General features: G+C 48.0%; 1 protein-coding gene across 11 annotated transcripts; it reads right to left on the bottom strand.

Annotated features, from left to right (window-relative positions):
• Positions 1-48: 48 nt before the first annotated feature.
• Positions 49-26,795, bottom strand: gabbr1b (gamma-aminobutyric acid (GABA) B receptor, 1b). Of its 11 annotated transcripts, none has more exons than XM_061267638.1 (25): positions 26,708-26,795; positions 26,394-26,486; positions 23,892-23,975; positions 21,231-21,295; positions 20,718-20,856; positions 20,452-20,637; positions 20,298-20,315; positions 15,190-15,356; positions 12,782-12,916; positions 11,927-12,097; positions 11,461-11,562; positions 10,024-10,089; positions 9,349-9,540; positions 8,052-8,297; positions 7,865-7,928; positions 7,453-7,530; positions 5,779-5,929; positions 4,827-4,959; positions 4,234-4,350; positions 3,726-3,833; positions 3,529-3,622; positions 3,076-3,203; positions 2,228-2,356; positions 1,913-2,056; positions 49-1,791 (listed from the first exon to the last, which is right to left on the bottom strand). In XM_061267638.1, exons 1-25 carry the CDS (start codon positions 26,775-26,777, stop codon positions 1,504-1,506), a joined length of 3,168 nt encoding a protein of 1,055 aa, XP_061123622.1. In that variant the 5' UTR covers positions 26,778-26,795; the 3' UTR covers positions 49-1,503. The 11 variants fall into 11 exon arrangements, with proteins under 11 accessions (XP_061123622.1, XP_061123623.1, XP_061123626.1 ...); XM_061267639.1 differs by having other exon boundaries at positions 3,529-3,619; XM_061267642.1 differs by lacking the exon at positions 4,234-4,350.
• Between the last annotated feature and the right edge of the window lie 124 nt (positions 26,796-26,919).

The following is a 26,919-nucleotide window of genomic DNA, read 5'->3' as shown; positions in this document are numbered from 1 at the left end:
GCGTTGTGTCCCATTGCGCAACGGACAAATGCTGACATCACAACGGCATAGTGTTAAGGTCTCCTTTTATTGAAATGAAGGATTTCAAATCAACGAGGTGGTTGCAATTTCATGGTCACTTTCATGTGAAATCGGAGATCATCGGCACCGTCAAATCTCTTACGTTACATTTGGTTTCGGTTTTAGGATGATTTTAGCCCATTGTTCCTCTTTTTATTGGCCAAGCGTTTGGAAGTGAAAGTCAAAATGGGAAGAGCTGTTGGTTTGAGGAAGAAAAAACAAAACGCTCCCTGACACCAAATGGATCTGACTGACAATAGACATTCAAATAAGTGTTGGTTGGTTGGTTTGTTTGTTTGTTTTTGAACGTGTCGATTTTTAGAATGATGTAGTTTCTAAAGTGAAAGGTTTGACCACCATTGAAAATATGACATCAGCTGTATGGTATCACAAGATGCAATCACAAAACTAGAGTCATTACACCCAAGCCTCTCATTTCCGCACCAAATGGCCTTTTTGAGTCTCAATGCCAATTTGGGAACATGAATAAATCTGTTGCTGGTAGTAGACCAATTAAAGTGAAAGGAAATGTGTTTCAAATACACTACACCATCAAACCACATCATTCAAACACATTTTTGACACCAGATTATGGAACTGCTAAACAGTAGAGCCATGATTTTTTCCCCCCTCTGTTCCTTCAACCAAAAAATACCATAAACGGAGAAAGTAATGTGCAATAAGAAAAAAAAAAAACCAACGGCAGCAAACCAAATAATGCCACATTTCAAAATGAAGCCAACAGAGTCTGTGTAACCAGCAAAATATGAGATCTTCCCATTTATTGCTTGAGCTGGCGAGAAAATGTTTGGTGCCCACTTTGCATGTGGAGCCTGGCTGTCAACTTGATCCGGAATGGGACAAAAGCAGGAATGTCAAAATGAGAATGATGTTGCAGCCATCTTTAGTTACGTTTTTACTTTTAAGAATGAGGGAGCAAACAGGTGGAGTCGTATCAGAAGTCAGGAAATGGTGTGTTTATTCCAACTCAAGGTTGGAGAGCAGTGCATGAAATGGACTTTTTTTGTCAGAAGATGATTGGTGGTGGTGGTGGTGGTGGTGGTGGTAAGGCATCCAAAGTCATTTTCCTCCTTCTTCATGCGTTCTTTTGCGACATACTCTGAAATGACTTATAGTAAAAAAAAATTGCTTATGGAAAAGTAGGAGCAAAATGTCAACGGCTTGCTTGAAGACTAAATCTCGGCAAAAGCTTCGCCCTTAATGGGGGGGGGGGGGGGAGATAAGCTCAGCAAAGTGTCAACAAGGAACACTTTTCTAAAATCCTACTTTCCATGACTCACCGCTCAGATATGACAAAATCGCATCCTGTGTCTGAATCTTTTGAAGGCGTCGTACCTTATTTGGTCCATCCGTCAACACGTGGTACGTGGAGCGTCAGGAAAAGCCCCCATCCCCCCCGCCCCCCGCCGGTTTCCGTTCAGCTCATTTGTAGAGCATCTGCAGCCGGCTGGCGTGACAGTTATTGCGGCCCGTTTTGCCGTCGGGCCGGTAGAGGCTGGAGGAATTGCCGAAGGACGGCGGGACGGCGTGCAGATCAGGAGCGGGCGCAGGGTAGCCCGGCGGCGGGGCCAAGGATCGAGGGTCGGTGGCGGGCATGCCCACTTGGCCTGCGCTGTTGTTTTGATTGGAGACGGTGGATGGCCTTCTCCTGGATCGAAGGGCCTGTCGCTCAGACAGCTGGTTCCTCAGCTCTGATACGCGTTCTTCTTTCTGAGAAATTCATTCCAAAAGCAGCTTCAGTGCATTTATTGGAGGTGTAGTGTTCGTTCATTCATTCAACTTGACCGTGTGGGTCATGTGTTGAAAAAACAAAAAAACGTGTTTGTCTTACTTCTTGTATAATCTTCTGAAGCTCCTTGTTTTCTCTCTCCAGTTGCCTGGATTTCTCCTCGTCATTGTTGTTCATGGACGAACCGGTCTTCATGGTCTCCTGAGCATCGGATTGCCACTCACCCCTCGTGATCAGACGACGCATCTGCAAAAGCCAGCCGCATGGATGGATGGATGGATGGATGGATGGATGGATGGATGGATGGATGGATGGAAGGACGGCTGGACGGAAGGACGGACGGACGATGCTCGCAGCGGCTCAGACGACGACACCTACGTCCATTTATTCAAACAAGTGACGCTGGTGTGCTTTTACCTTGGGAACAAACAGAACCACCAGGGTGATGTAGACGGAAAAAACGATGGCCAGGGAGGCAAAGGCGAACGAGGCGTCCTGCTGAGAGGACAGGATCATGGTGACAGGGGCGGTGATCAAACACAGCACCTGAGCCAAAGACACAAAAGGCTCATCATGGCCACTGACATTCAAGGAAATCGATTATTTTGTTCAATCTGTCTCCATAGAAACGAATCAAATCCAAGGCAATGTATATACGTATACAATATATGTGCACAACTTGCAAGAAGCCAAATGAATTCAAATCCTAATACGAGAGTGTCTCTATTGCAACGGTGCGCTGCTGATGTGATTGCAGGTAGGTCAACGAGAAAACTCTTTTCAGAGACAACCAAGCCAAGCCAAGCAGTCTCCTTCAGGGCCCAAATGCAATTACTCAGAGGACAAATGGATCCATCAAAGTGGAGCCTCTTGATGATTCCATCCAAGGCCAAAAACAAAGCCCTGTCTAGTCGCTAACAGACGTCAGCTACTTTATGTTTCAGGATCTTCAGTCATTTTGGATTCACTCAACACACAATGTTTTTATTTAGATAGTGTCAAGTTTCATGACATTGATTTTGGAAATCCAAGGTGTCTGCACGGATGGCCAAACATTCAATGGAATGTTTGGGCACGGCCATAATATGTTTGCCAAAAGTGCAAAGCCGAAGCTGTCAAATGATGGCTGACAGCATTGCAAAAAGACAAGCGGGCCTCCACTTTGGCCAGAGGAAAAGGAACCAGTGTGACACCAAACATACATTTGTGTGTCTTGGCATGTTATATATATATGCTATTTCAAGCCTTTCGCTTGCGGAACTCACAGCCACATTATAGATGGCCATGCCCACAGCTCGGTGGTCGTTGATCTTCTCCGTGGAGACGGACTTGGTTTCGTAAGCCAGGAAGATGCCGAGCAGCAGCAGCAAGCCTTTGTAACCGTACACCACGCCTGCGCACAAACATTGAGACGCTTGCTTTTCAAAGTGGACACAATCGAGCCAATATCTGTGTCAGTCCAATTTATACACCACTGCTTCCCTAGTCCAATGAATAGAACATATCAATCATTGGTTCGGCTACAATTAACAAGGGTGGGGGGTTGGGGGGGGGACAAAAATTGCCCAGAGTGAAACTCCTCATCAGTGTGAATCTTTTATTGCAGCCCTTATGTTGACACTAAACCAGAATCTCTCTCGTCTCTCATTTTTGGCAGCGTTCATTCAAGAAGCAACAGGAAATGGTCAAATACATTTCAGTTGAAATATTCAACCTACCCAGCCAGGTGTTCATTTTTTCAGAAGTGCAATGCTCCAATAACGGTTGGATTAGAACATCCAGGTCTCCTTTCGGGGCTTCTCGGGTGAACTTCTGTTTCCGTGCAAACGACATCAAGACAGGGAAATGTCCTCCTCCTCCTCCTCCTCCTCCTCATTTCTATGAGCCAGATTGCGACGGGACTCATCGTACATACCTCCACTGTGATATGTAAAGGATCCACAATCTGCCAGATGACCAGAGAGAAAAAGTCGACGGCGAGCAGAACGCCGACGGTTGCGTAGAGCTTCCATGGCTCCAGGTGCTACAGCAGGGGCGGAAAAAGGCAGACGTTGGAAACAATCTCCATGCATTTGTGAAGCCCCGCCAGACAGAGCCGCTCCGAAAAAAAACAACAACAACGATCCGTCACTAACACCGGCCAATTCAATTTGCCCTCAAAGCACTGGGCCAGGACAGAAAGGAGGAGGGGGAAAAAAGAGCAGACATCCAGAGGGGAATAGGTGTCAGGCTCCTCATTAAGAATAGAAGGATTTCAAAAGTTTCATCAGGGCTTACTACGTGGAGAAAAATGGCAACACCGAGCCGACCCATGCCGTGAACATTGATGAGGAGGATTCAATAAAGCTCAACGTGAAGCTTGGCTGCCACTCAGACATACTACGTAGAGTCAATCCCATCTCCGGCTTGCCTTTCCCCATTACCTTCTTCTTCTCCTTCTTCTCATCCTTCTTGGTGAAGACCGTGTGGACCCACCAGATCTTGGTGAACATGCTTCCATACGCGAGGCTGAAGCCCAGACCCAGCAGCCAGAGACGGAACTAAGCAAAGACAGGCAAAAGAAGCTTCACACATGCACTTGACAGCATTAAGCCAAATGAACGTTGAGTCATCACGGTGCGTGATATCTCATGAGACTTTAGCTCGAGGATTAACTGTGGAGGGAGGTATATTTACATGGCGCTTGCTTTGTATTGCCAGTGCCAAAGCAAAGCAAAGCAAAGCAAAGCAGGATATTAAGCAGGAGCAATGCCCTGGCTGCTCAATACATTGTCAGCCCATTGTCAAGTGCTCAGGGCTGAGCAAATGTTGCTGGTACATCGCATAACGTACGAGGATGCCGATAACGTCTGGAATTTGAAGATAGTTGGGGCTCAGGTTGCCCTCCCTCCCTCCCTCCCTCCCTCGCTGCACCCACCGTCTAAATGGCTATCCAAAGCCCGGTCCGACCGACCGTCCGTCTCCATGGCAACTGTGCATTTGCTCCCAAGAAAATGGCGTAATTGAGAGAGCGTACCTGGCAGACGACAGGGAAATGCTTCCTGCGGACATGAAGGCCATCAATGCCCAGAGGGAAGATGGCAGCCAGCGCCATCATGCAGCCCACCGCCGTCATGTTGTTAAGGTAGGGTTGGGAATTTTGAATATACCTGCGTGCGCACAAGCCACAAACATTTCCTTCCTTCAACTCCATACATCAGCAGTCAGTCAATATTTGCTAAACAGACAAAGCTCGTCCCGTTGAGTCTTGTATTATGATGGGTGGCTTCATGATGGTCGAAAGCCCCAGCGAGCAAGCAAATGGACCTAATCCAGGAGCCGGGAGGCAAAGTAGTTGACTTCATATGCTTCTTATGGCCTCTCCTCTTTCTTCGTACAGTGATGTCACACTTCTTCTCACGGCCTTTGTGGCTTGAATATGAATTTCCGTGGAGCAGCCGCAACATTTGCACGTCCAATTTGCGCCTAACCTCATCATTCTTCTGCGTGCTTCATGTAAACAAAACACTGAATCTCATGATAGCTGCTTTTTATCAAATCATTCCAAAGCCCGCTGGGAAATCTCTTGCCCCTTTATTTGCATGTTTGTTCCATTAACTGTGCTTTAGCCTTGAAAGTTTTCCTCTGCCAGGGAAAAGTTGACACCCCAAAGTGCAGTGAGCGTCAAAGCACAAGAAAGCGGCTCCAAAAAGCCAGCAGGCTCTGTGTTGGATAGAAGCAAATCAATCGGGCCTCGAACCCTTTCACAAATAAAACCCCTTCGGAAATAAGGCGCATCAAATATTTCGACGTTTGGAGCAAATGAAGGCACTTCAATGAGCGACTAAATGTCGACATACATATTGCCTGCCTGCATGGCCGCCTGCTCTTTCGTAGCGGCCAGGTAGAAAGAAGACAGCAGGGCGGCTCCCGAATTGTCACCGTCGTCTGTCAAGTATGAACAAGTAGAAGAATATCAAATCATCTACCTGACACTGCTGTTGTAGATGTTGAAAGTGAGGCAGATGATGCCCAGCAGGATTCCCACACTAGAAAACACAGACATGGACACAAATAGCTTCTGGGAGAGGTAGCGAAACTCCTCAATCACCATGGTCTGGTCTGCGGGGGGGCCAGAGCCTAGCAAGGAGACACAATGACAAGACAATCACACATTGACGACACTTCACCATTGGAGGGAGGGAGGGAGGGAGGGAGGGAGGGAGGTAGCGAGGGAATGGGCCCATCAAGGAAATGACAAATTCCTAAGCCAAACATTGCGGGCACTTTGTCATTTCAACAGAACCGGAACCACTTTGGCTTTTGCTGAGACTACTGACTTTCAGCTCTCAGGTCTCACTCAACTTCTGTGTGTGTACATGTAAGTCCTGTGAGGGAGTCGTGCAAGAAAATATGATCAGCTTCACACTAAAAGCTCTCTCCCCCTGCCCTTGATGGTGCGATGGGAATATAGGTTACCATGGCGACAAGCCCCGTCATGGTTACCAAGGCAATATGAGAGTAAGGCACCGATGGATGCAGCAGCGGTGTAGAGATAGTGAGCAAATACACTGAGGTGAGACAGAGGAGAGAGAAGCCCACATATGGGAAGGGCAAACAATTGTACACAGTTAGCTAGGTTAAGCTTTGAGCCAATCCAAAACTCCTCCATGGAAGCAGTCTTCTTTTCTTTGAATGCATTCTTTTGGAGTCTTTTTTTTTTTTTTTGGTCCCCCACACCCCAACCATTTGTTTCCAGTGTGTGTAGAAAAGAAAGAGAGGCACAAGTAAGGAGTTCAAGGTTGCAAAAGATGTTGGCTGGCAACGATGGTCGCAAACGGTCATCATCAAATTTGGATGCCTGTAGTATGTAACCAAGCATACAAATGGGCTGGATTCTAAAAGTCTCCTGTGGCTATTTTTTTATGGGCGAGCAGAGAGGAGGACATCTTTGTAGAGGTGACTGGCTGGCTGGCACACAGCAAAGAGCGGCTAACTGGCTTTTGCCCTGTCCAAAAGCATCTGTTGACCTTCCGTCCAGATGGCCCAGGCAGACACGTTGGAGGGTGCATGACCGCACGCACGCACGCACGCACACGCACGAGTCGAACATTTGTGGAGGTCAGTGCATCCATCCCCTGCCTTCCCTTCCCTTCCCTCAGCAGAGGGAAAGGTTGCTTGGCTGACATGGCTCCGTCTTCGGAATAGTCCATTTCACATTCTTTCTCCATATTTGTTGGCGCAAGATATTGAGGGTGGCTGAAATGACACACCTCTGCATTGCCTCTGCCATAGTGATTGGGAAAGGCATTTTCATTGGTCAAGGTCACCCATGCTATTAGCGCCCCGATTGCAATTCAAGCGGCATCTTCCATTCATTGCATCACTTCCACTGTCTTCAAGTGCACGTTTATAATTAGAAAATGGAATGGAGTATTTGCTGCCTAGCGTGACGTTTAACTGCGGTGGCTCACATCGCCGCCGCCGCCGCCGCCATACCATGGGGATCATTAACAATCCAGCCTGCCTGACGAGGAAGGATGGACCACTTGGAAGGGTGCGAGGTCATTAGAAGCTATAGGAGGAGGGCCGGAGACAGTGATAGAGAGAGAGCGAGAGAGAAGAGAAAAGAAAAGAAAGAAGGCAAGCTGAATGATTCTCACCAATCCATTTGTCATTCCCATACCAGGACAGATTGCCTTTGGTGCTGTCGTAGTAGCCGATCTTCTTATAGCTTCCTCCTGTGAAAGACGGACAGACAGAAAGAAAGAAAGAGAAAATGTGAGCGTGCTTGACTGAGCGAGCCCTGCTGGCAATGTCCAAGTGTAATATCACAAGACTTATTGCTCAGGCAAACTCATTTCAAATATGGTGGCAGACATTTTGAGCTTCAGTCACAATCTTCTTCTATCATTTCCAATAAATGTGCAACTGATTGACATCTTGGATATTTTCCAATATGCCTTTCCGATGTTTTTACATGAGCAGCTACACCTCAATATGCGTCCGCGTGACATTAAGACTTTCTTTTGACGTGATTGTAAGCAATTCCATTTTCAACAAGCTGACGTGTACCTTGGAGCTGTTCAATTAGAGTCCAGGCCATCCGAGAACCTTGGGCGTCAAATATGACGTGACCCTGGAAGAAACGGCTGAATTTGAATGTTGGCACTTCTCTCCACCTTCCTTCCTTCCTTCCCTCCCGCCCTCCCTCACTCCCTCCCTCCCTGGCTAACAACATCCCTCTCATTTTCATACTCACCGAAACTCCCTCGAAAGAGCTGGTGTTGAGGGCACGGTAGATTTCGGCCGTTACGTCTCGGTTGTTGTAATTGAAATCTTCCAGGCGCCGACCTTTGGCCTTCAGAGGTCCCACCGTTTTGTTGAGCGCCAGCGCCAGAGCCCACACGGCGTCGTAAGCCAGGGGAGCTTCTTGAAAGCCGCCCGTCTCCTCTGAGTTTTTGCCCCCCAGCTTTGACGTCAGCTGCTCAAGAAATTCCTGGGAGGTCTGGAAAGAAAAAGCAAGACAGATTGATGTGCATCGTAGAATAATAACAACAACAACAACAAAAAGGCTCGCATCTTTTAGAGTATTGATTATTCATTCACACGCAGCCGCTTTTAAGAAAGCGGATGATTCACCCAGAAGGGAAATAGTCAGTGGTCCAAAAGTCACCAATAATGACCGCTGTTATGTCTCTCTCTCGGATCCAGCAAAGAGCAGCGCCTCCCTCCCTCCCTCCCTTCTCAAAGCCTTTGAAATCGACACTCTTGAATCATTTATACCATCCTTCTCTGCGTTCCAGTTTCACGTTTGGAAAAGAAAAACATTCGCGCGACTTTTAGCGAGGCGCGGGAACAGAGCTCAAGCACGTTACAATAGATGAGGCGCCTTTCGTCCCACTCGCTTGGTGCCCGTTGCAATTTCTTTCGATTATGCACAAGACGTCAACCAGCGGGGCAGAAATCCATCTGTCCATATTGTAGAACGGCACAAAGCGGGGCGCTAATACTTTTGGTCGGGTCGGCCCATTTGCCGCTGTGATGATGGCCTTTACGCTACACCAGAAGAACGTGGCGCCATGCAGCTGGAGATGCAATCATCCGTACGCCATCTTTGCATCCTCATAGGAAGGTGTGGATTCTTTTTTTCTCTCCAGATGTTGTCGTCTCACACTACAGTAGTACCACGCAACCGTATGACTCCACGCGTTTGACGATCAAGTCAGCGGAAAATTCCAAAAGTCTGATGGATTTCCTGAGACTTACAAATTGCAATTAATCAGGTGTGACATTCCCACTAGCTCTTGCGATACAACCACCACCACCACCAACAACAAAAAAGCAAGCCTTCATTTGAGGGAGAAGAGAAACTTGCCAGATGGTTGCTAGTTTCACAAATGCATCAGAGAAAGTACAAGTGGCGCTTGGAAGATAGCAGGCACTATCGAAGCATGTTGAATGTCTGTCTGACCGTTCGTTGTATATTAGCATCATTTAGTAGACACCGTTTGAGCAATATTCAGTGGCTAGATGATGCACCTCTCCCCATGTCTCACCAGGTTGGAAGCTCCTCGTACGGTCTCCGGGTTGAGCATGACAATCTCAGTGGTCACGTGACCTTCCACGGCTTCCGTCATTTGCTCCACCGTGCAGTTGACGGCCGGATCGTTGATTTTAAACCAGTTGTCCGAGTACCAGCCGATGAGGAACCACACGTATTTCTTCCCGTACAGCTTCTCCTTGTAAACCTGACCATGGGACGCAGGAGCAACAACTGTCATATTAATAGGGATCATTTGGGGGGCTGAAAGACGAGGCAGGGAGTCGTTTTAGGTCCTCTTACTTCAGTCAAGTAGGAAGGCCTGGTTTTGTGTGAATTGACTCACTACGGCATGTGACGGGACTTTGAGTCCAACTGCTCCTCATTCACTGCATAACATTCATAACCCGGAAGATCATTTCACATTAGCTGGGTCACTTAGACCTCGGAGGAGTTTGGAGATAATGAGAGTTTGGACGTGAGAGGAGAATTTATGTGCTGTGTGGTCCTATTTGTTTTTTTCTTTTATTGCTCCCAAATGTCAAGTACTGATAAGGTACTTCAAATAAATCTCTCTTTCTCGCTCCGTCTTTAAGCAGCCAATCAACTTTTCAAACATTCTCTTTCTTTTTGACGGCAAGCTCACACGGCCCGGCCGATAAATATCAGGAAGAGCAAAAGGAAAAATGACCTCGCAAAAGACCTTCCTGGCTTCGGTTTCATAGAAGAGGCCAACAATGATTCGGGCATCCTGACGCTTGAAAGAGGGAGAAAGAAAAGAGAGTCAGTCAGTCAGTCAGTCGCTCGCTCAACCACCCACCCACCCAGCCGGCTGCACATGAAAAGAACAACAGGCCTCACAGTGTGGACGGACGGACTGACGGACGGATTTGCTGAACCGCGACTTTCTCTCCCCTGGCGATATTAGTGCTGTTGCCATGGTTTCCATTCCAACAACTAATTAATCCTGCACATTAAATCGAGGCCAGCGTTTGTGGCAAGGTCATTCTTAAGAGAGTGTGAGCCAGCCAGCCAGGAAGGAAGGAAGGAAGGAAGACATTTGAATATCCCAATCAAAGTTGCAATAAGAAATCGAGTGAGGCTAATAATAGAATTGTGGGTTTGGAATGACATGCATACAATAAATTGCTTCTCCTGATTAGCAAAAGGAGATCATTTAAGGGGCGGGCAAAATTCCGTGACTGGCGTACGTCTTATCTGACAAATGTTGGAATTATAAACAAACGACTCCTGAGGTTGTGCTCCTCTGAGGCCAGGTTCTGTGGGGATATTGGACAACCAACGGCGGGAGTCTGTCTGGCTCACAATGCTGGATTCCACAGCTGTTAGACGGGGTTGAGGTCGGGGCTCGGAGCGGGCCGCTCAAGTCGGGAGGCGCGTATTCTATTTAACCTTGCTTTGTGCAACCTGCTGAAATACAAAATTCAATTCTCCCAACTGACTGTTAAAATGATAATGAGCTTGAACCACATGCATTATTGATGCCTATGAATCAAAGTGTGTTGAGATGATCCTGTCGTGCTGACCAAAAAAAACCCTTCCCTACCTCCCTCCCTCCCTCCCTCCATCCCTCCCGGTCTAAAATGGGCCCACATTTGGAAGAGTGTACGTATTTCTATCACCGCGACGCGTATGGGCTCCAGCCAATATTTGCTTCCGGCGCTGACACATAACGGGGAGCTTAAGCTAACCACAAAAGCCGCAGCAGCCGCAAGCTGTATAGAGGCTGCTGCACATTCACTCATCTAAAGCTGCCTGCCTGGCGTTCTCAGCGTTGATGCAAGCAGAGCGCATGAGACAGCCTGTACGTGCAGGAACATATTATTTTTGGACTCGGCTGCGCTAGATAGACAAACACTTGTGTGTGTGTGTGTGATTCTCAGCACAAGCGGCGGCAAGTCTGAAAAATGGCAAATTAGCCAGAGATGTCAATTGGAGTGAATAGAGCAAATGTAAAGGAAGATGCCTCCATCCACATTTGAAATTGTAGCAAATGAAAGCTAAGTGGAAACGGAGAGCGAACGGATTGTGGCCGTCTGTAAACTGCAGCAAGCGGCTGGCTGCAGCATCAAAGAAGCTAGTCAGTGCGCTTGGGAATTGGAGGCACCTTCAGGTTTTTGACAGCCACGGCGGGGTCAGTGAGGAAACTCTGCCGGACGCTGATTTCAATGGCGGCCTCCTTCACCCTCTCTTCCAGATCGTCCAGGGTCTGGCAAAGGCACGGCGATACGGAAGAGTCAGACACAAAAGGGAGGCCACGGAAAGCAATCGAAGAAAGAAACCAGAAGACGAGCGCCTTGTTTACAAAGCTCACCGTGGCCGTTTCGCTAGGGGACAGATAAGGGGAGGTGACAAATGAGGAGCGCTGAGCAAATTGGAAATGAGAAAGAAAGGAAGGAAGAAAAACAAAACAAGCCCATGTCCTTTCCAAAGTCACCTTGCAACCGCACCACCATAAATAAGCCTCCTTCCTTCCTCTCTCTCTCTTCATTCTTTCTTTGTTTGTTTGTCGGATCACTGCTTTTGATCGCATGCTTCAACACAACACAAAGCTCGATCGATCGATCGCTCACCGATGTAAAAACTTCTGTGGTCTGCTGAATGGTGGCAATCTTGGTCCACTTCCACTTCTGGAAGAGCTGCACTCGAGTGGGGTTGTGCAAGGTGGCCGACGGATGAGTGCGAAAGAACGTAGGAAAGCGCTGACGATTGGACAGAGCTGGAGAACTGGACCCGTACGACAACTGGGAGGCAAGAAGAAGAAGATTCTCAACCAATGAAGGGAAATCAGGCACAACAATAATACAAAAGAGGAATTGTTAGTCATGCTGCATGTGAACGGCGATTTGATTTATTATTCCCTCACTGGCCCATAGATAGGATGAAGAATGTCGTTAAACTAACCGCAGGTGGGAATACGAGTGTGACTAGTGTTTCGGCGCCGTGAATAAATATCCACTTGAAGTGAGCCAGCTTTTCACGGAAAGGATCCCAACCTCCTCCGAGCCCCGCGTGCACAACAGTAGACAATATCGTGGTCGGCTGGCGAGCGCGCCGACGCGTTCATGTAAATAGCCAGCTGAGCGACTGCATGAAAAATGCACGAGTGTACCTTTGGCAAGCAGAAGACAATGACATCATTGCTTTTTTTTTTTCCTCCTCCGCATGCTTAAACATTTGTGTCAGCAGTAAGTGTAATGAGCAAAGTGCAGTAAGTGATGATGTCGTTCAAGTGTTTCTAGGGGATTGTAATGCTTCCATTGCGTGCTTGACTTTATTTACAGCAGGCTGTAAGTTGCAAGAGCCCAGCCTTTGAAAAGCGGCCAGGGAAGAAAGAAAAGGACATTGTTTGTTTCTAATGCGCACCAATGCTTTTCTTCTCTTTTGTGCAGATACTCCAATTTGCACGGATACAAGGCGAGTCTCACCACGATAAGGTTCCACATGCGAGCGGCCTCAGCCACCAGCGTGGACACTGAGCTGCAGCCGGGCATCAGTACGATCTTGATGGGTTCTGTGTACAGAAGGTCATAAAGGAGCTTGGTGGCTTCTCCGGGATCGCACTGTCGACACACACAAATAGTACGGCTAGCGGTCAATACGCAAGGCGCAAGCGCTACTTTAGTCGATATTGACTTTCAGCAGGATAGACCAATGGATTGGATCACATTGAAGTGACTTAAGTGTTACTCAATAGACATAGCAACATGTCAGCTCTCATGTGAAGGTTGCCCACATGCATTGGCAAGAAAGCCAGGTGAGCCATGTTTCGAGGTCATCTGACAGGCAGAGGTCATCTGCCCATCTGGCTGGCCGGCCAGGGAAAAACATTTACCTAGCAGTCAAGTTCCATTACCTGGAGTCACACATCCAAATGGTATGCCTGGCTTTCCATTTCGCAATTGTAGTAAATGAAAAGTCAATAGGCAATTTAAGTGATAATGCTAATGGCATATTAATCACGTCTCCAAGTGCAAAACACACACAGGGTTGGCTTTCCCTTGTCTTGCTTAGCTTTTCACTCATTATTTGCTCCATTATCATGAGTTCATATCACTGCATGGAAAAAAGAAAGTACCTCAGTGAAAAAACCCACCATTGTGTATGCATGACAAATGTGTTAGTTTCAGTGTTGATGTTTGCTTTTATGGATCTTGGGATGGCCATCATTATTAGATGTGGCCACTAAGGGATGAGTTCTTTTTTGTTGAAAAAAAATCCATCATGTTCTTTTGTTTGGGATTCAAAATCACAATGACAAATCTTTTCAGCTGCCAAGCTCAGATTGGATGATTTGATTCCCCCGCATATCGCGTTTGTCACGATGGAGGCAGGACGAGACACGGCGCGCAAATCATATTGGTGGAAATAGATTAACGAAATTCTAATCACCCAAATGCGGCATATTAATCACTCTGGCCGGGTTGATTCAAGAGCGCTCCCTGGACACCTGATGTGAGCTGCTGGGACGGGATGGGATATTGCATTGGCAAATATGCAGCTGCCTTGTACCTTTGACACTTTTCTCAATGAATCATTATTTACTTTCATTTTCTGTAATAAGACATCAGGTGAACCCTGCCGTATAGCTCTTCTATATTCAACAATCAATAGCACAAGAGCAACAATCCAAAGCAGGCTGGTAGGCCGTCCGTCCGTCCGGGAGGGAGGGAGGGAGGGAGCGAAGGCGCTATTTCTTGGATGAACCTCAGCGTCACTTTCCAGCCGAAAATCAAGCGTCACTCATCTCCTCTTGTTGGTGCGTGCGTGCGGTCTTGATTCAGTCGGAGAGCCAAACTAGTGTTTGTTTGAAGTCAAGTTGCCAAGGTTACTGTTGTCATGCCAATTCCCATCCAATGGCAGCCAACAGCCTCCTCGCTGCTTGGCCTCTGGCGTTTGAAATGGGGACAAAACACTGGGATACTTTTGAGAGCACCCAGCAGCACGTCACAGCGCAGCGCATCTATCTCCCCGTGCCTTTGTGTCATTACCGATTTTTTTTAGAGGGGACAAAATAATGCGCCGTCTTAACGCAGGGCATCCTGATTGGGAATATACGAGCTCCGCAATCGGAAAATACTTGGGCCAAGATTAGGGAAATGACAAAAGCTTCGTGCACTGATGAGATGAGCCAAACTTTGGACTGCTCTTGAGTCATCAGTGGAAGTAATGTTCTGGGACAAGGCCATTCATCTTCATTGCTGAACAACATGAGAAAAAAAAGAGAACTGGAGGAATATTTTGTCTGCCAATTTGAATCACCACGCAAGTCAAATCATCAATGATTCTTTTACAGTGTTGTTGACGTTGTCGGACACCGGGAAATAAAAGGTGGACGGACCAGTGTGAATGTTTGCAGCAAAACCAAATTCATTTCCCTAATTGGATTGATTTGTCTCTGTTTCGAATGCCATAAGGGCAACAAAGCTGGGTGACAATAAAGGCTTGGCGAAAGCTGAGTGTAGCATTCGTGCCTCAACTACTCCAGAGAGTGGACATCCATCCATCCATCCATCAAGTGGATAAGCTTCTTAGACTGACTGCGCCAGCTACCGGACTTCCAATTTGGGTAGCCTCATCATACTTCAGCCAGCCAGCCAGCCAGCCAGCCAGCCAGCCCGTTCTGGCCAGCTCATGGAATATTAGAAATGCCTCAAGAACACAATCTTAGAATGTGATTGAAAAATAGAAATACTTCCAATATTGCGTATTTGCCGTGACCCGGCCCGGCCCGGCTATGGTGAATATAGATTGTCAGTCACACCATTGAAATACTAGTGGACTTTGTCAAAAGAATCAGCAGGAAAGAGAGAGAGAGAGAGAGCAAGTTACTCACCATGCTATCGTAATGAATCAACTCCAGCTCGTAGTCGGGAAGAATATCGCTCCTCTGGTTGACCAGAGCCAAGGCCATCTTAGCGGCGGGGAGGCAGGCTTGCCCTCCGGGCCAGCCTCCGCTCATTGGGAAGAGCGCGCCGATGTACAGCTTCTTCTTGCCCGGAGCTGGATGGGGGCACAACAACAGGAGCACAGCCAGGGTCAGGCACCGGCCGGGGCCGGAGCCGCTTTGCCCGAGCCCGGCCATGCTATCGGAGCTCCTCCAGCCAACTTGAGCGGAGCCGTGTCTCGTGGATGGAGGCCGGAAAAATGAATTTCATTTGCCCTTGGGAACGGCCTGCCGTTTGCACTGCTCGCTCGCTGGCACTTTGTTTGATTTTGGAGAGACGACCGGAGAAGACAGCATTTGACCAAAATGCAGCATAAGTTCACCACCAGGATGGAAAGTTCATTCAAACGGTGGGAAATTCCAGAGCAGAGCAGAACTTCCAACTTGGATATCAAGTCGGCTGCCTGTCAAGCTTCTGAAACCTTCACATTTAACAGTCGGTGTTGGAAAATGGGGTGAACGCAATCCATCGTGAAGAAAGAAGGCTGAAAGAGTCAGATCCCCTGGGCTCGCCTCGGCATCGCTTCATCAGCCCGCCTACATTCTCCGCTCCAAAGGCGCGTTACGACACACGTTGGCACGTTGGCTCGGGAGGGAGGGAGGGAGCGCCCGCCGCAGCACGCCGGCCGGCCGGCATCATCTATTCGGAGGACTCGCTCGCGCAAAGGTGGCCAAATGGAAACGTATATCCCAGAAGATGAACGGGAGAGAGAGGAGAACGGACAAGAGGTGCGCAGAGCAGAGCGGCTCAGCTCAGCTCAACGTGTCCGACTGAGGTTTGACTGCAGCAGCAGCAGCAGCAACAGCCGCCCGCCCGCCCGCCGCGTGTGGGAGCGCGTGAGAGGGGAGGAAGAGGAGGAGGGAGGGAGGGAGGGAGAGAGACAGAGAAAGAAGAGGAGGAGGAGGGATGTTCTCTCTGTTTCACAAAGCACTTTGAATTTGCAATCCCATAACACAGCCCTGCTCGTTTATCTTAAGCTTCCTGCCCTCAGCGCCAAAAAGACACACACACCTTCAACCCAATTGCATGAAATGCTCCTCATGGTCATCCAGAAGGAAATAGGCTTCATTCATATTTGTCATGTGACTACAGATGGGCTGTGATTGAATTCATTGGAGTCAGACTTGTTGCATCCCTCTCATTCCTCCTCTCCTCTCCTCTCCTCTCCTCTCCTCTCCTCTCCTCTCCTCTCCTCTCCTCTCCTCTCCTCTCCTCTCCTCTCCTCTCCAGTCCCGCAGTCGAGGCAAAATGAAGTGGCAAAAGCTTAGTGACTTTTCATCGAAAATAGGTTGGAGGAAAAGCCTAAGAGCATGTTGAAAGAGTAAAATATCTCCATGCATATGTAGCCAGTGGAAAAGAATGGCATTTGAAACCATACCTGGGGCTACAGTCCCCTTCAAAAAAGAGATAATGACAGCGAGCGCACAGGAAAAAAAAAAAGAAAACAATTCAAGCAAGTGCAAGAAGGCTGTTGCCGCTGAAACTCCCAGGTAAGCAAGGGCATCTATGGAACAAAGCTTTTCAAGTGCTTTCATCTGCACAAGCAAAATGGCACGTGCAAACTTCACACAGGAAATGCTGTGAGGATAGGAAATCCAATTCTGAATCTGCTGCACCACACTGTTACAAAGAACAGTTAGGAAATGAACACCTATGGCATCTTGTTCACCTTGACTAATCATTTGTCCCAATTCGTTGGATGCTCATACTTGACTCAACTTTGAGAGAGTTCCCTGTCAGTCGGTCGTGCACACATGATACGAGATGATCCTATGCATTGAAAGGCAAAAGCTGAAGTAGTGCATTGCGTTGGCCTTGTAGCGCTACTTGCTGCACTTTTCACCTTGCCGCCTCGCCTCGCCTGCCTGTGCCTGACATCTGTCAGAAGAAGAGGGAGAGGGAGAGACATTGTCTTGGTAGGACTCCAGAAGCTGGGGGCTACATCTGATATTCATGGGCTTTGCGCTCTGTGGGACAATGATGAAGCGAGAGAAAGCGCTAGCAGCCCTCTTGAATCCAGAGCGCCACGGACAGCGTTAACGTGGCGCGCTTGGCAGAAAGAGCCCACCTCGGCTGCACAAATATCGCCATTTACTGCTACGCCGCTGCCGCTGCTGCTGCTGCTGCTGCTGCCAGGTCACTGGCGCACAAGCGCTGAGAAGAATTGACAGTAGGTATTTGAGCTTTTCCACCAGCCCAAAGAGTTCTTCAAAAAAACAAATCATCATCATCAAACGACGCCTGAGCAGAATAAAGCATCTTGGAAATAACTAGACGGATCCTGATTTACGCTCGCTACTCCCTCTTCTGCAGCAAGCCAAGTCATTGGGAGGGAAAAGTAACAAGCTCGCTGTTCTTTGTCTTTGAAAGGCACGGCTTTGCTAGACAGGACTTGACCGGCCGGGGGCTGCCTGCCTGCATGGCTGCCTGCATGGCTGCCTGCCTGCGTGGCTGCCTGCGTGGCTGCCTGCGTGGCTGCCTGCATGGCTGCGTGGCTGCCAGCCTGCAAAGCCCTCAATCGATCGGTTGCCAGGTCACACGGGCCAGATTGTTGGGCTGCGTTGCGTGGGTTGGCTGGATGACTGCAGTGCGGCACAATGGGCTCGACGCCATGCCAAGATCCCCGCGGGCCGGCGGATGAGACGCTGTGAGCGACGGAGCTCTCCGTCACACAATCGAGGCCGTTATTTGCTGGCTTGAAATGTAACTTGAGCGTTTTTGGATCTTGGAAGAATGAGATTTGGACTTGTCCTTTTTCCTAGTGCCCTCTCTCCGGGCTTGTCTTCACTTGACACGTGCTCATTGTGCTCTATTTCACTCCTACGTATGCATCTCCTCCACTTTGCCTTGCAGCGTCTCTCCTCGTCGTCCAAAGGGCTGACTTGTGAACAAAGTAATAATGTTAATGTTATCTGCAGTGTGTCTGTCCGTCCATAAAACCATTTGTAATCTCCTTGGCTGTCTGCCGCTGCCGCTGCCGCTGCCGCAGCTATTTCTGGCGCTCCTATTTATCATGATTACGGTGACTGTGATGTCGCTGAAGCAATCGGGCTTTTTTTTTTTTTTTTTTTCTCCACATCAAATGGAAAGGCCATCTTTTGCAGGTGACCATATTAGGCAAGCAAAAAAAAAAAAAGAAATAAGCAACTCATTCTCTGGCGCGTCATCAGGAACGTTTTTCAAAATGTATCTGAAACAGGCTTTCAAAAAGCTATTGTTGGTTCTCGTTTGTGCTCAACTTATTGATAAATCAAGGCTCGCTAGGGCTTGGCTGAGACATCCATCCTTCACCAACTCCAACTTGTTCTGGGCACCTTGGTGCAATTGTCCATCATTCTGACGGGACCATCGAGTGGAGCTAGAACAACATCCCATACACATGCGCGCATTGGACTTGTGCCTTGAAAGCATTTCTTTCTTGACGTACAAGCAACCAAGGGAGATTGCAATAGTGTGGCAGGCAAGCGCTGGAGGCATGAAAGGCAGAAAAGTCTCCAAACAAGTATGGCTTGCTGGTCTCAACAAAGGCTTCGTCGTCATCATCATCAACGGACCGTCCGCCAGAGCCTCTGTTTTGGCTTCTGCTAAACGGCATCAAGTCCACCCTTCCATTGATAGTCGCCATCCGTTGGACTCCATTACGTATTTCCCCTCAGGCTCCTTCACTCAGCTGCATTGCAATCAAGATCGACAGACGCACAATGTATTATCATTGGGAGTCGGGCCAATAAAGCGGTTTTCGTCAACCGAGCGAGCGAGCCTGTTGTAAACTGCTCATGAAAGTCAACTCATCTTGGGATTTCCAAACAGTCATTTGAATTCCAATCAATGGAACAACGGGAACATTTGAGAGACATCCAAATGAGCTGAATACATCAACACTTATGAAGCGCCCAATTAAGAAGAGAGCGGCCAAAAGGCGCAGGCAGACATGCAAAATTGACCTTTAGCCTCCTGGTTGACAGAGCGGAGGTGGAGGTGCATTGGGATTTACGCTGGAAGTGAAGTCTTAATTAAAAGATGCTAATGTCTGCACAAACACACGAGCAGGTAGGTCCCCTCGGTCAAATCATTGCTGCCTCGGTTTAACGGCCGGAAAACAATAAAGCCTTGCAACAACTACACATACTAAATCCCCTCAGGACAAACGACCACGCATTTACTGTCATCTGGACCCATATAGACAATTCGATCATCATAAGCATGCGCTGCAGAAAACAATGAAGGTGCACACACACTTTGATTTGAATATATATACATACGGCCGCCGGCCAGGCAGCTTTATGACGCTCTCACTGCCGAAGAGCCGCCGCACACGCACACGCACACACACCCGCAAAAGCAATTCCTGGAAGCATAAATCTCCGGGCTCTTCTTTGCTTTCACCTTGGCTATGGCCCTCTGCATCCTCTGTGAATGAGTGTCCCTTCACTACTAGCTCCAGCAAATGTTTGACACATTGGGTTAGTGACACAGTCATTCATCAATCACCCCGAGATATTCTCTTGCGCCGTACGTAACGACATACGAGTGAGTGCATGACACCTTTGAGTTATTCCTACAACTGTGTGCCCATCTTTGTTCTATTTTGTCATGATGCCATACAGTGTGTGTATCCATCCTATCAATATGTTATGACCTCTATTGTGAATAATCATGACATTTCAAGTGTTCTAGCTCTGCCTGCCAGACCGAATGACTCTGACTCTGACATCCCCCCCCCCCCCCCCCCCAAATGTAAAGAATGCAGCATTGCCATCTTGAGGTACAAAGTAGTATTGCCAGTTGGGGTGAACCATTGGTTTTCTTTTTTTTCTTTCCCCATTTGACTGGGACTTACAATAAGTCCGAAAGGCCACTAGGTGACAGCATCTACAAACTTGGGAATGGAGTAGCGTCAACTCCCAGAAAAGGTGGAGTCGGCAAAGGAAAACATTCCAGCTGCATGCAGTCAATAGAATAGAAGGAAGGAAGAAAGAAAGAAAAATGCTCCTACCTTTGAAATGTCTGTCATCTTCAGAGCGAAAACGCCAAGATATGGAAAAGACAATTCGATCAATCAATGACATTCATGGAGCAAAAGGAAAGATCCCATTTTGTGATAGAACTGGAATAGAATGACAAGCAAAAGGTCGCCGTGTTGCGCTTACAGTGACACACGGGTTTGGGCGTGTCCCACTTGCCCAACTTGTTGCACTGCGTGGAGTTTGGGCCCATCAAGATGAATCCGGGGAGGCAGCTATAGCGCAGCACAGTCGCCTCCACCGGGAGCCCCGGCGGCCACGAAGACACTCGACCGTTTTCCAAAGACGTCCACACCCGAGGGCATAACAACACTGCGGCTCGGCCAGGAGAAAGGCAAAGGTTTCCTTTGGAACAACGACGTGACGCAACGATGCCTTTCGCTCGCACTCACAACATCGGCTCTGCTGGTCCAGGTCCGTCCAGGTGCCGGTGGGCAGACACTTCCTGACCTTGGGTCCCGCAATCACACGGTTTCCCCTGCAGATGTACTCGATCTCATAGTCAACGGGGACGACCTGCACACTTCGAATCTACACGTACAATTCAAGGCAGCGTTGCAAACAAAGGTATCGAAGAAGGAGCTCCCGGCATTGATGCCTTACGCTTCAATGAATACTCATGTGAGAGGAGAACTCTTGTTATTCGCCATGATGTCATATTCTTTCCAGTCCGTGTGTAGGCATGGAATTGTTGTTGTCTTTCCTCAGCCAGCCCCTACTCATATTCAGCTATCTAATGAATGTGCCAATTGATAATTTGTCCGCTTGCGAGTCGATAAAGGCTTTTCCATGAACTGACGCAAATGTGGGCATGTGTGCGCGGGAAGCAGAACGCTTTCTGCACAAAGCTTTCTGCACAAAGCTTTCTGCAGTCGTAATCGCAATTGGTAGTAAGCATGAATCACCTGCTCCTGTGTAAGGCCTCTGTATCTGATACCACCATCTCTGGGGGGACGGATGATAGCACAACCTACGAGAGAGAGAGAGAGAGAGAGAGAGAGAGAGATGCACAATCAGGTGTCGCAGTGGCAATACAAGGACAAACCAAAGAAAGTGGCTCCTCGCTTTATGGTCACATCATACTGCCTTTTGTGCTTATTATTGCAGCGGGCAGGGCGAGCACACGAGGAATGGCAAACAATTGTTGGCCTCCAACCACATAAACAATCGATGGAGCCTTCACCGGCCGGGTCATACCAAAGACTATAAAAATGGGACCCATTGCCTCCCTGCTTGGCACTCTGCATTAAGGGTTGGAATTGGGGGGTTAGATCACCAACTGATTCCCGAGCGCGGCACTGCTGCTGCTCACTGCTCCCCTCTCCCCCAGGGGATGGATTAAAATCACACGGGGATGGGTTAAATGCAGAGGACAAATTTCACCACACCCAGATGTGTGTGTGACGATCATTGGGACTTTAACTTTAACTTTAACTTTAACTTTCAATCTGACAGATGTACATAGAGAGTCATCAATGAGTCAGTCAGTCAGTCCTGCAAGCAAAGTGTGCTTTCTCTCTTCATTTGAGCTTGACATCAAAGTTTCATTGTCAATGGAGAGGCAAGCAATTGTGCTTGCAGTGGCATGAAAAGCCCACTCACTTCATGGAGCCATCTGGGCCATGCATGACTTGCACAGACAACAATAATTAAGACGGATACAATTCAGAGTGGAGGTCACAACTGAGAGAGAGAGACAGAGAGACAGACAGAGAGCTCAAGGCACAAAATCACAAGTCATTTTCCAACTATTTCTGCCTTATGTGTCTATTATTTACAGTGAATGATTTGACATGAAGGAATGCATTGGATGCCGATGGAATTAGCTGTCATGTGTGTGCTGTCACTTTCACTTTGGCTCTTTTTGTGATTTGAAGATAGAGACGTGGACTGAAATGACGACTTGGAGCATCAATCAGAAAGTGCAATACATGGCAAAGCCGAGCTAAGCTAGTAGCTACCTTCAGTCTGCTAAACCTGAGCAGCCTTTTAATAAAAAGCCATATTACTGTGGGAGGCTGAGGCTGAGGCTGAGGCTGGCAGTGCATGATAAAGATGCCACCAGAGGGGGAAGAAATATGCCAGAAGAATGGGAAGAGACTCTTTGATGAAGAGGTCAGCCCAGCTTTGATGGAGATGTGGCGTGACCTTGATGCGCACCCCTCGCTCTTGCCGCCTTATAGGCATCACTAATCCATTTCGGCACAGAGGGGGGGAAAAAGACAAAGATCAATCAATCTGGAAGCATGCAGTAAGGAAGGAGCTGTGCGCGTGCTGCCATTTCTTGTCATAGATTGACTGCAAAGCACAATTTGATTCAAAGCCAATTCTTCCTCAGGGATGGATGATTCAGCCATTTACAGGCAGCCTGTGGTGCCATACAGGTTCAAGCAAATGCTAAACATCCGCTTCATTAAATCATGGGGAAAGACCACTGGACGTGACTCCCATTGGAACGATTATATTACACGGCTAGGACAGCTGCCTGCCTGCCTGGCTGGCTCGCTGGCTCCCTGCCTGCCTGCCTGCCTGCCTGCCTGCGTGGCTGCCTACCTGCCTGCGTGGCTGCCTACCTGCCTGCGTGGCTGCCTGCGGGTATTAGTCCAGCATCAGTGCTTTCACTCGGAATGAAAAGCCTCATAATAATAAGCAGGATGACTTTACAGCCCATATTCATGAGCGTCGCCTCACATAGGTGGATGGATGTTGCTGGGATTTCGATAGAGGCGTAAAATGGCCCTTGACCTCGCCTCCATGGCGGCTCGCCACATGACTTTCATGCAAAGAGGCTGACTGATGTAAGAGACGGAAAGGTCCGGGCGCCAATATGGAATATTGAACACAAACTAAACCATCAAGGCGACATGCAGAGAAAAAAGATCGTTTGGAACGAATGCACAGTGTCAACGGTGGATGTTAAGAAAAGAGGAAACGCGAGGACTTTAGCAAGTAGTTGGGGAAAATTCCAAATGGCTCGTGCAAGTGGCGGAGAGTGAGTGAGTGATTGGAGAATCGGCAGTGCATCCTATGGGGAGACAAAAGCAGGGAAAGAAGACCAAATGGGATGTGGCGAGGACTGACGAGACCATGAGAGCGAGGAAGGACACAATGGAAGATGAAGGAGAGTTGGCTTGGAAGAAGACGGACGGGGGGGCGGGCCGGGCCATTGGAGACACACAAAGATGTTGACTGACAAGTGAGGAAAAGCTGGGTGGAGGAAGAAGACGAAATGAACGCACGCGCAAGCCTTTCGGATTTCTGAAAAACCAAATGAAGCCATACATTGGAGCCCGACGCTTGCTCTAATGAAGTCTGATTTGCATTTGCAAACTCAATTGTTCATGTCTCATCTACTAAGCACGCGCACTCACAACTCCTTGCATGTGGCCAACAGGAAAGAACTTCATTCATTCGATGGATGAATCAAAGCTGAGATGGCTGAAAGCGGGCATCGCACAGCAGTGGCAGCAATCTTTACTGCTAAAGTCAACATTTCTGCAAACTCTTCCATTGGCTGCTGCTGCAGTGACATTGTCCCAAAACAAACGCGGGAGCATGGTCATTACCAGCAGATGTATTGTGTGCAGATGCGCTGAGTAAGGGCCACGCAGCAAAGAAGAAAAGAAGAACCAACGCCACCATCTTTCCACCTGGAAGAAAAACAAACAAACAAACAAACACAAAAGAGGATGAGGCGTTTAGTGTAAAGAGACAATTTGACACAAGCTGCCAGCCAGCACTATTTCCGTCTCAGAATAAACAACATAAACGGTATGACAATTCACTTATTGATGAATCGGTTCTATTAAGATGGAAAAAAAGAAAAAACTGGCCAGATCATGATCATCACGTTGGCAATCCAAAGGAATGCACCGCGTCTGCTTACCTAACATCACATATGATCTATTTGCTTTAGAGGACATCTCATTCTCATGCAAATGAGCCTTGGGCTGGCTCATTGTCATTGCATTTGAAAAATTCAACAATGCTTCACCTCGGAGTTATTGCCTCTCAAAGTCACAATCGGCAAAATAGGGTCAAAATGGAGTGGAGACGGACGGTGCAATTGGAAGTATACTATGTGTAGTAAATCGGATTTTAAATACACATATCGATAATGATGAAAAAATCATCTATCTATATATATATATATATATATACATATATATATATATAAATATATATATATATATATATTCATGAATATGAGCAATATTAACAGCTAGCGGCTAGCTGCTAGCCCCTGGCTGCATGGCAGAAAAGAAGACATTAGTGACAAATGGCAATCAGAGAACAAGGAGAGTGTGTAGCACTTTTACCGGGCGGGCTCTTCTTGTTTGTAGATTATAAAATGCCTCCGGCCTGCATGTGCCTGCTGCCTATATATGAAGCATTCTCCGAGAATGGGATGCTGCAAATGGTAGCGTTCAATTTGTGTACACAACACTAAATAATGTTGGACTTCATTTGCAGGGAAGTGAACACACACACACACAAAAAAAAAAAAGAATCACTGTCATCCTCTGACTGCAAAAGGCAGCAAATGTGGCGATTGCTGTTGCCTAGCAACCACCATTCACATCCACTCTCTCTCTCTCTCTCTCTCTCTCTCTCTCTCTCTCCTGTGTGTGGATTAGGCACCAATGATGGTTTGTCTCGTATGGTTCCCATCACAGCTTGTCACCGCAAGCCCCACCAGCCTCATTGACAGGATGAAGGGAAAAAAAACAATAGACATGATGCCCTGGCTGGCTATTTATTAGTAACGTATAAAGCAACGTGTTTTCATGCCAACATCAAGCTGATTTATGATGAGCTGAAGGCTCTTTTTATAATCCTTGACTCAAAGCAAATGGTTGTTCCTTTTTCCTTCCTATTGGAGCAAGACTTTCGAGACTTCTGGCGTACAATGACCTCCACACGCATGCAGCCTCCCTGCGTCCAAACATTGGTGGCATTCTCTTGCTAGCCTTGAGGAAAGTGCAAAGTGCAGCGGAAAACGCTGCAAGTGCTGTAAACCAAGACCTTGCCTCAAAGTGAAACATACCATAGTCGGTCGGGGGCAAATGTAACGAAGCAATAAACTATAGGAAACACTAAGCGGTGAAGGCAAGCATAAATCAGCAGCAACCACCCTCACCGCTGCCTGCCTGCCTGCCTGCAACCGTTGTGACTACGGATCGGCCCTGAGGCAGCGCAGCAAATCTCACCCCAACGAGCGAGCGGAGAGGAAAGGAAAGGAAAACCCTCCCAACTTTACAAACTAAAGCTGACAAGGAATGGAAGCATTTCCAAGCACGGGAAAAGAACAACGGCCCCAAGTTGATCTCCTAAAGTACTACCCGCGAGGATGACGGACGGAGGAGAAAAGTCCTCGAGCCTTCCGTCTCGCGGAGCCAAAGTCACAATTTCATCTCATCTGCCAGCAGGCCGCAAATAGTTCCATTCCGACATGTTTTCCAAGTTGCCCTCGTTCAACACACCGGATTCCATGATCAGGCTCTTGCAGAACGTGAGGATGAACTGATCATTTGAATCAGGTCTGTTGAACGACGGAAAACATGTAGGAATGCGCTGGACCCCGGATTTAAACAGCGCCAGAGTTGACATTCATTTGACTTGAAATGAATGAGAGATGATGGACTCTTCTTTGAAGGAATGCACTTAGTTGCAGGAATAAATCAGGGGAGTAGTCAGTGGAAAAGACAATACTACAGCATTTGAGCCCAATGTCGACATTCAGCGGCTTGTCTCATTCAGGTGAGGTGCATTGAGATGGGAGCCAGCCAGCCAGCCAGCCAGCCAGCCAGCCAGCGCATGCACGTGCAAGGAAGCAGGCAGGCAGGCGAGCATGCAATGCAAGCAAGTGCTTAATTACAGCAACAGCGGCTCGCTCGTATCCGCGCTTGGGCGCCTTTAAACCTACGAGAACATTTCGCGTTGGAACGTGCTCCAAACGCGTCACTAATATCACAGCAATCGTGTCAAAGTGTGCTGCAAACGTATGCGACACTCTCACACAGACAAAAATGAAAAGTTCAACAGCCACAATTGTTAGTTGTACTCACGAGAAGCATCGGGCGGCTGGATGAGCGAGCAGGCTGACTCAAGACATTGACTGAAGGCTCCGTGGCTGCATTCAGTGCAAAAGTGCATGGCTCCTGTGGACAATTAGGGGGGCAAGGGAAGGGAAGGCAAGAGAAGAGAAGCAAGCGTTTTTCACTCCCAACTCGTAGCGCGCTTGCTCCGTGCGTGCGTGCGTGCGCCCAAATGAAATTCTGTCTACAGCTCGCTCGCTCGCTCAATCTTGTTCACTTTCCACAAAAATGCGCCGATTTTACACACAATAACAAACATTTGACAGACACACACGCACACTCACCACCGTGGAGCTTCTGCCCCCCCTCTCCCCTCTCCCTGCTCTCCTTCCTTTCCTTCCTCTCCTTCCCCATAATACCTCGCTCGCTCGCTCGCTCGCTCGCTGATGACGTCGCTGCAAAATTCGGACGCAGATAACATATTCAGAAGGGGATGTGTAAAAAAAAAAATAATAATAATAAAATAAAATGCAAGTACAAGACAAAATCCAAAAGG

Source organism: Syngnathus typhle, linkage group LG20 (genome assembly GCF_033458585.1).
Source record: "Syngnathus typhle isolate RoL2023-S1 ecotype Sweden linkage group LG20, RoL_Styp_1.0, whole genome shotgun sequence".
NCBI lineage: Eukaryota > Metazoa > Chordata > Actinopteri > Syngnathiformes > Syngnathidae > Syngnathus > Syngnathus typhle.
Note: the sequence above shows the minus strand (reverse complement) of the source record. Positions and strands in the feature narration are given on the sequence as shown.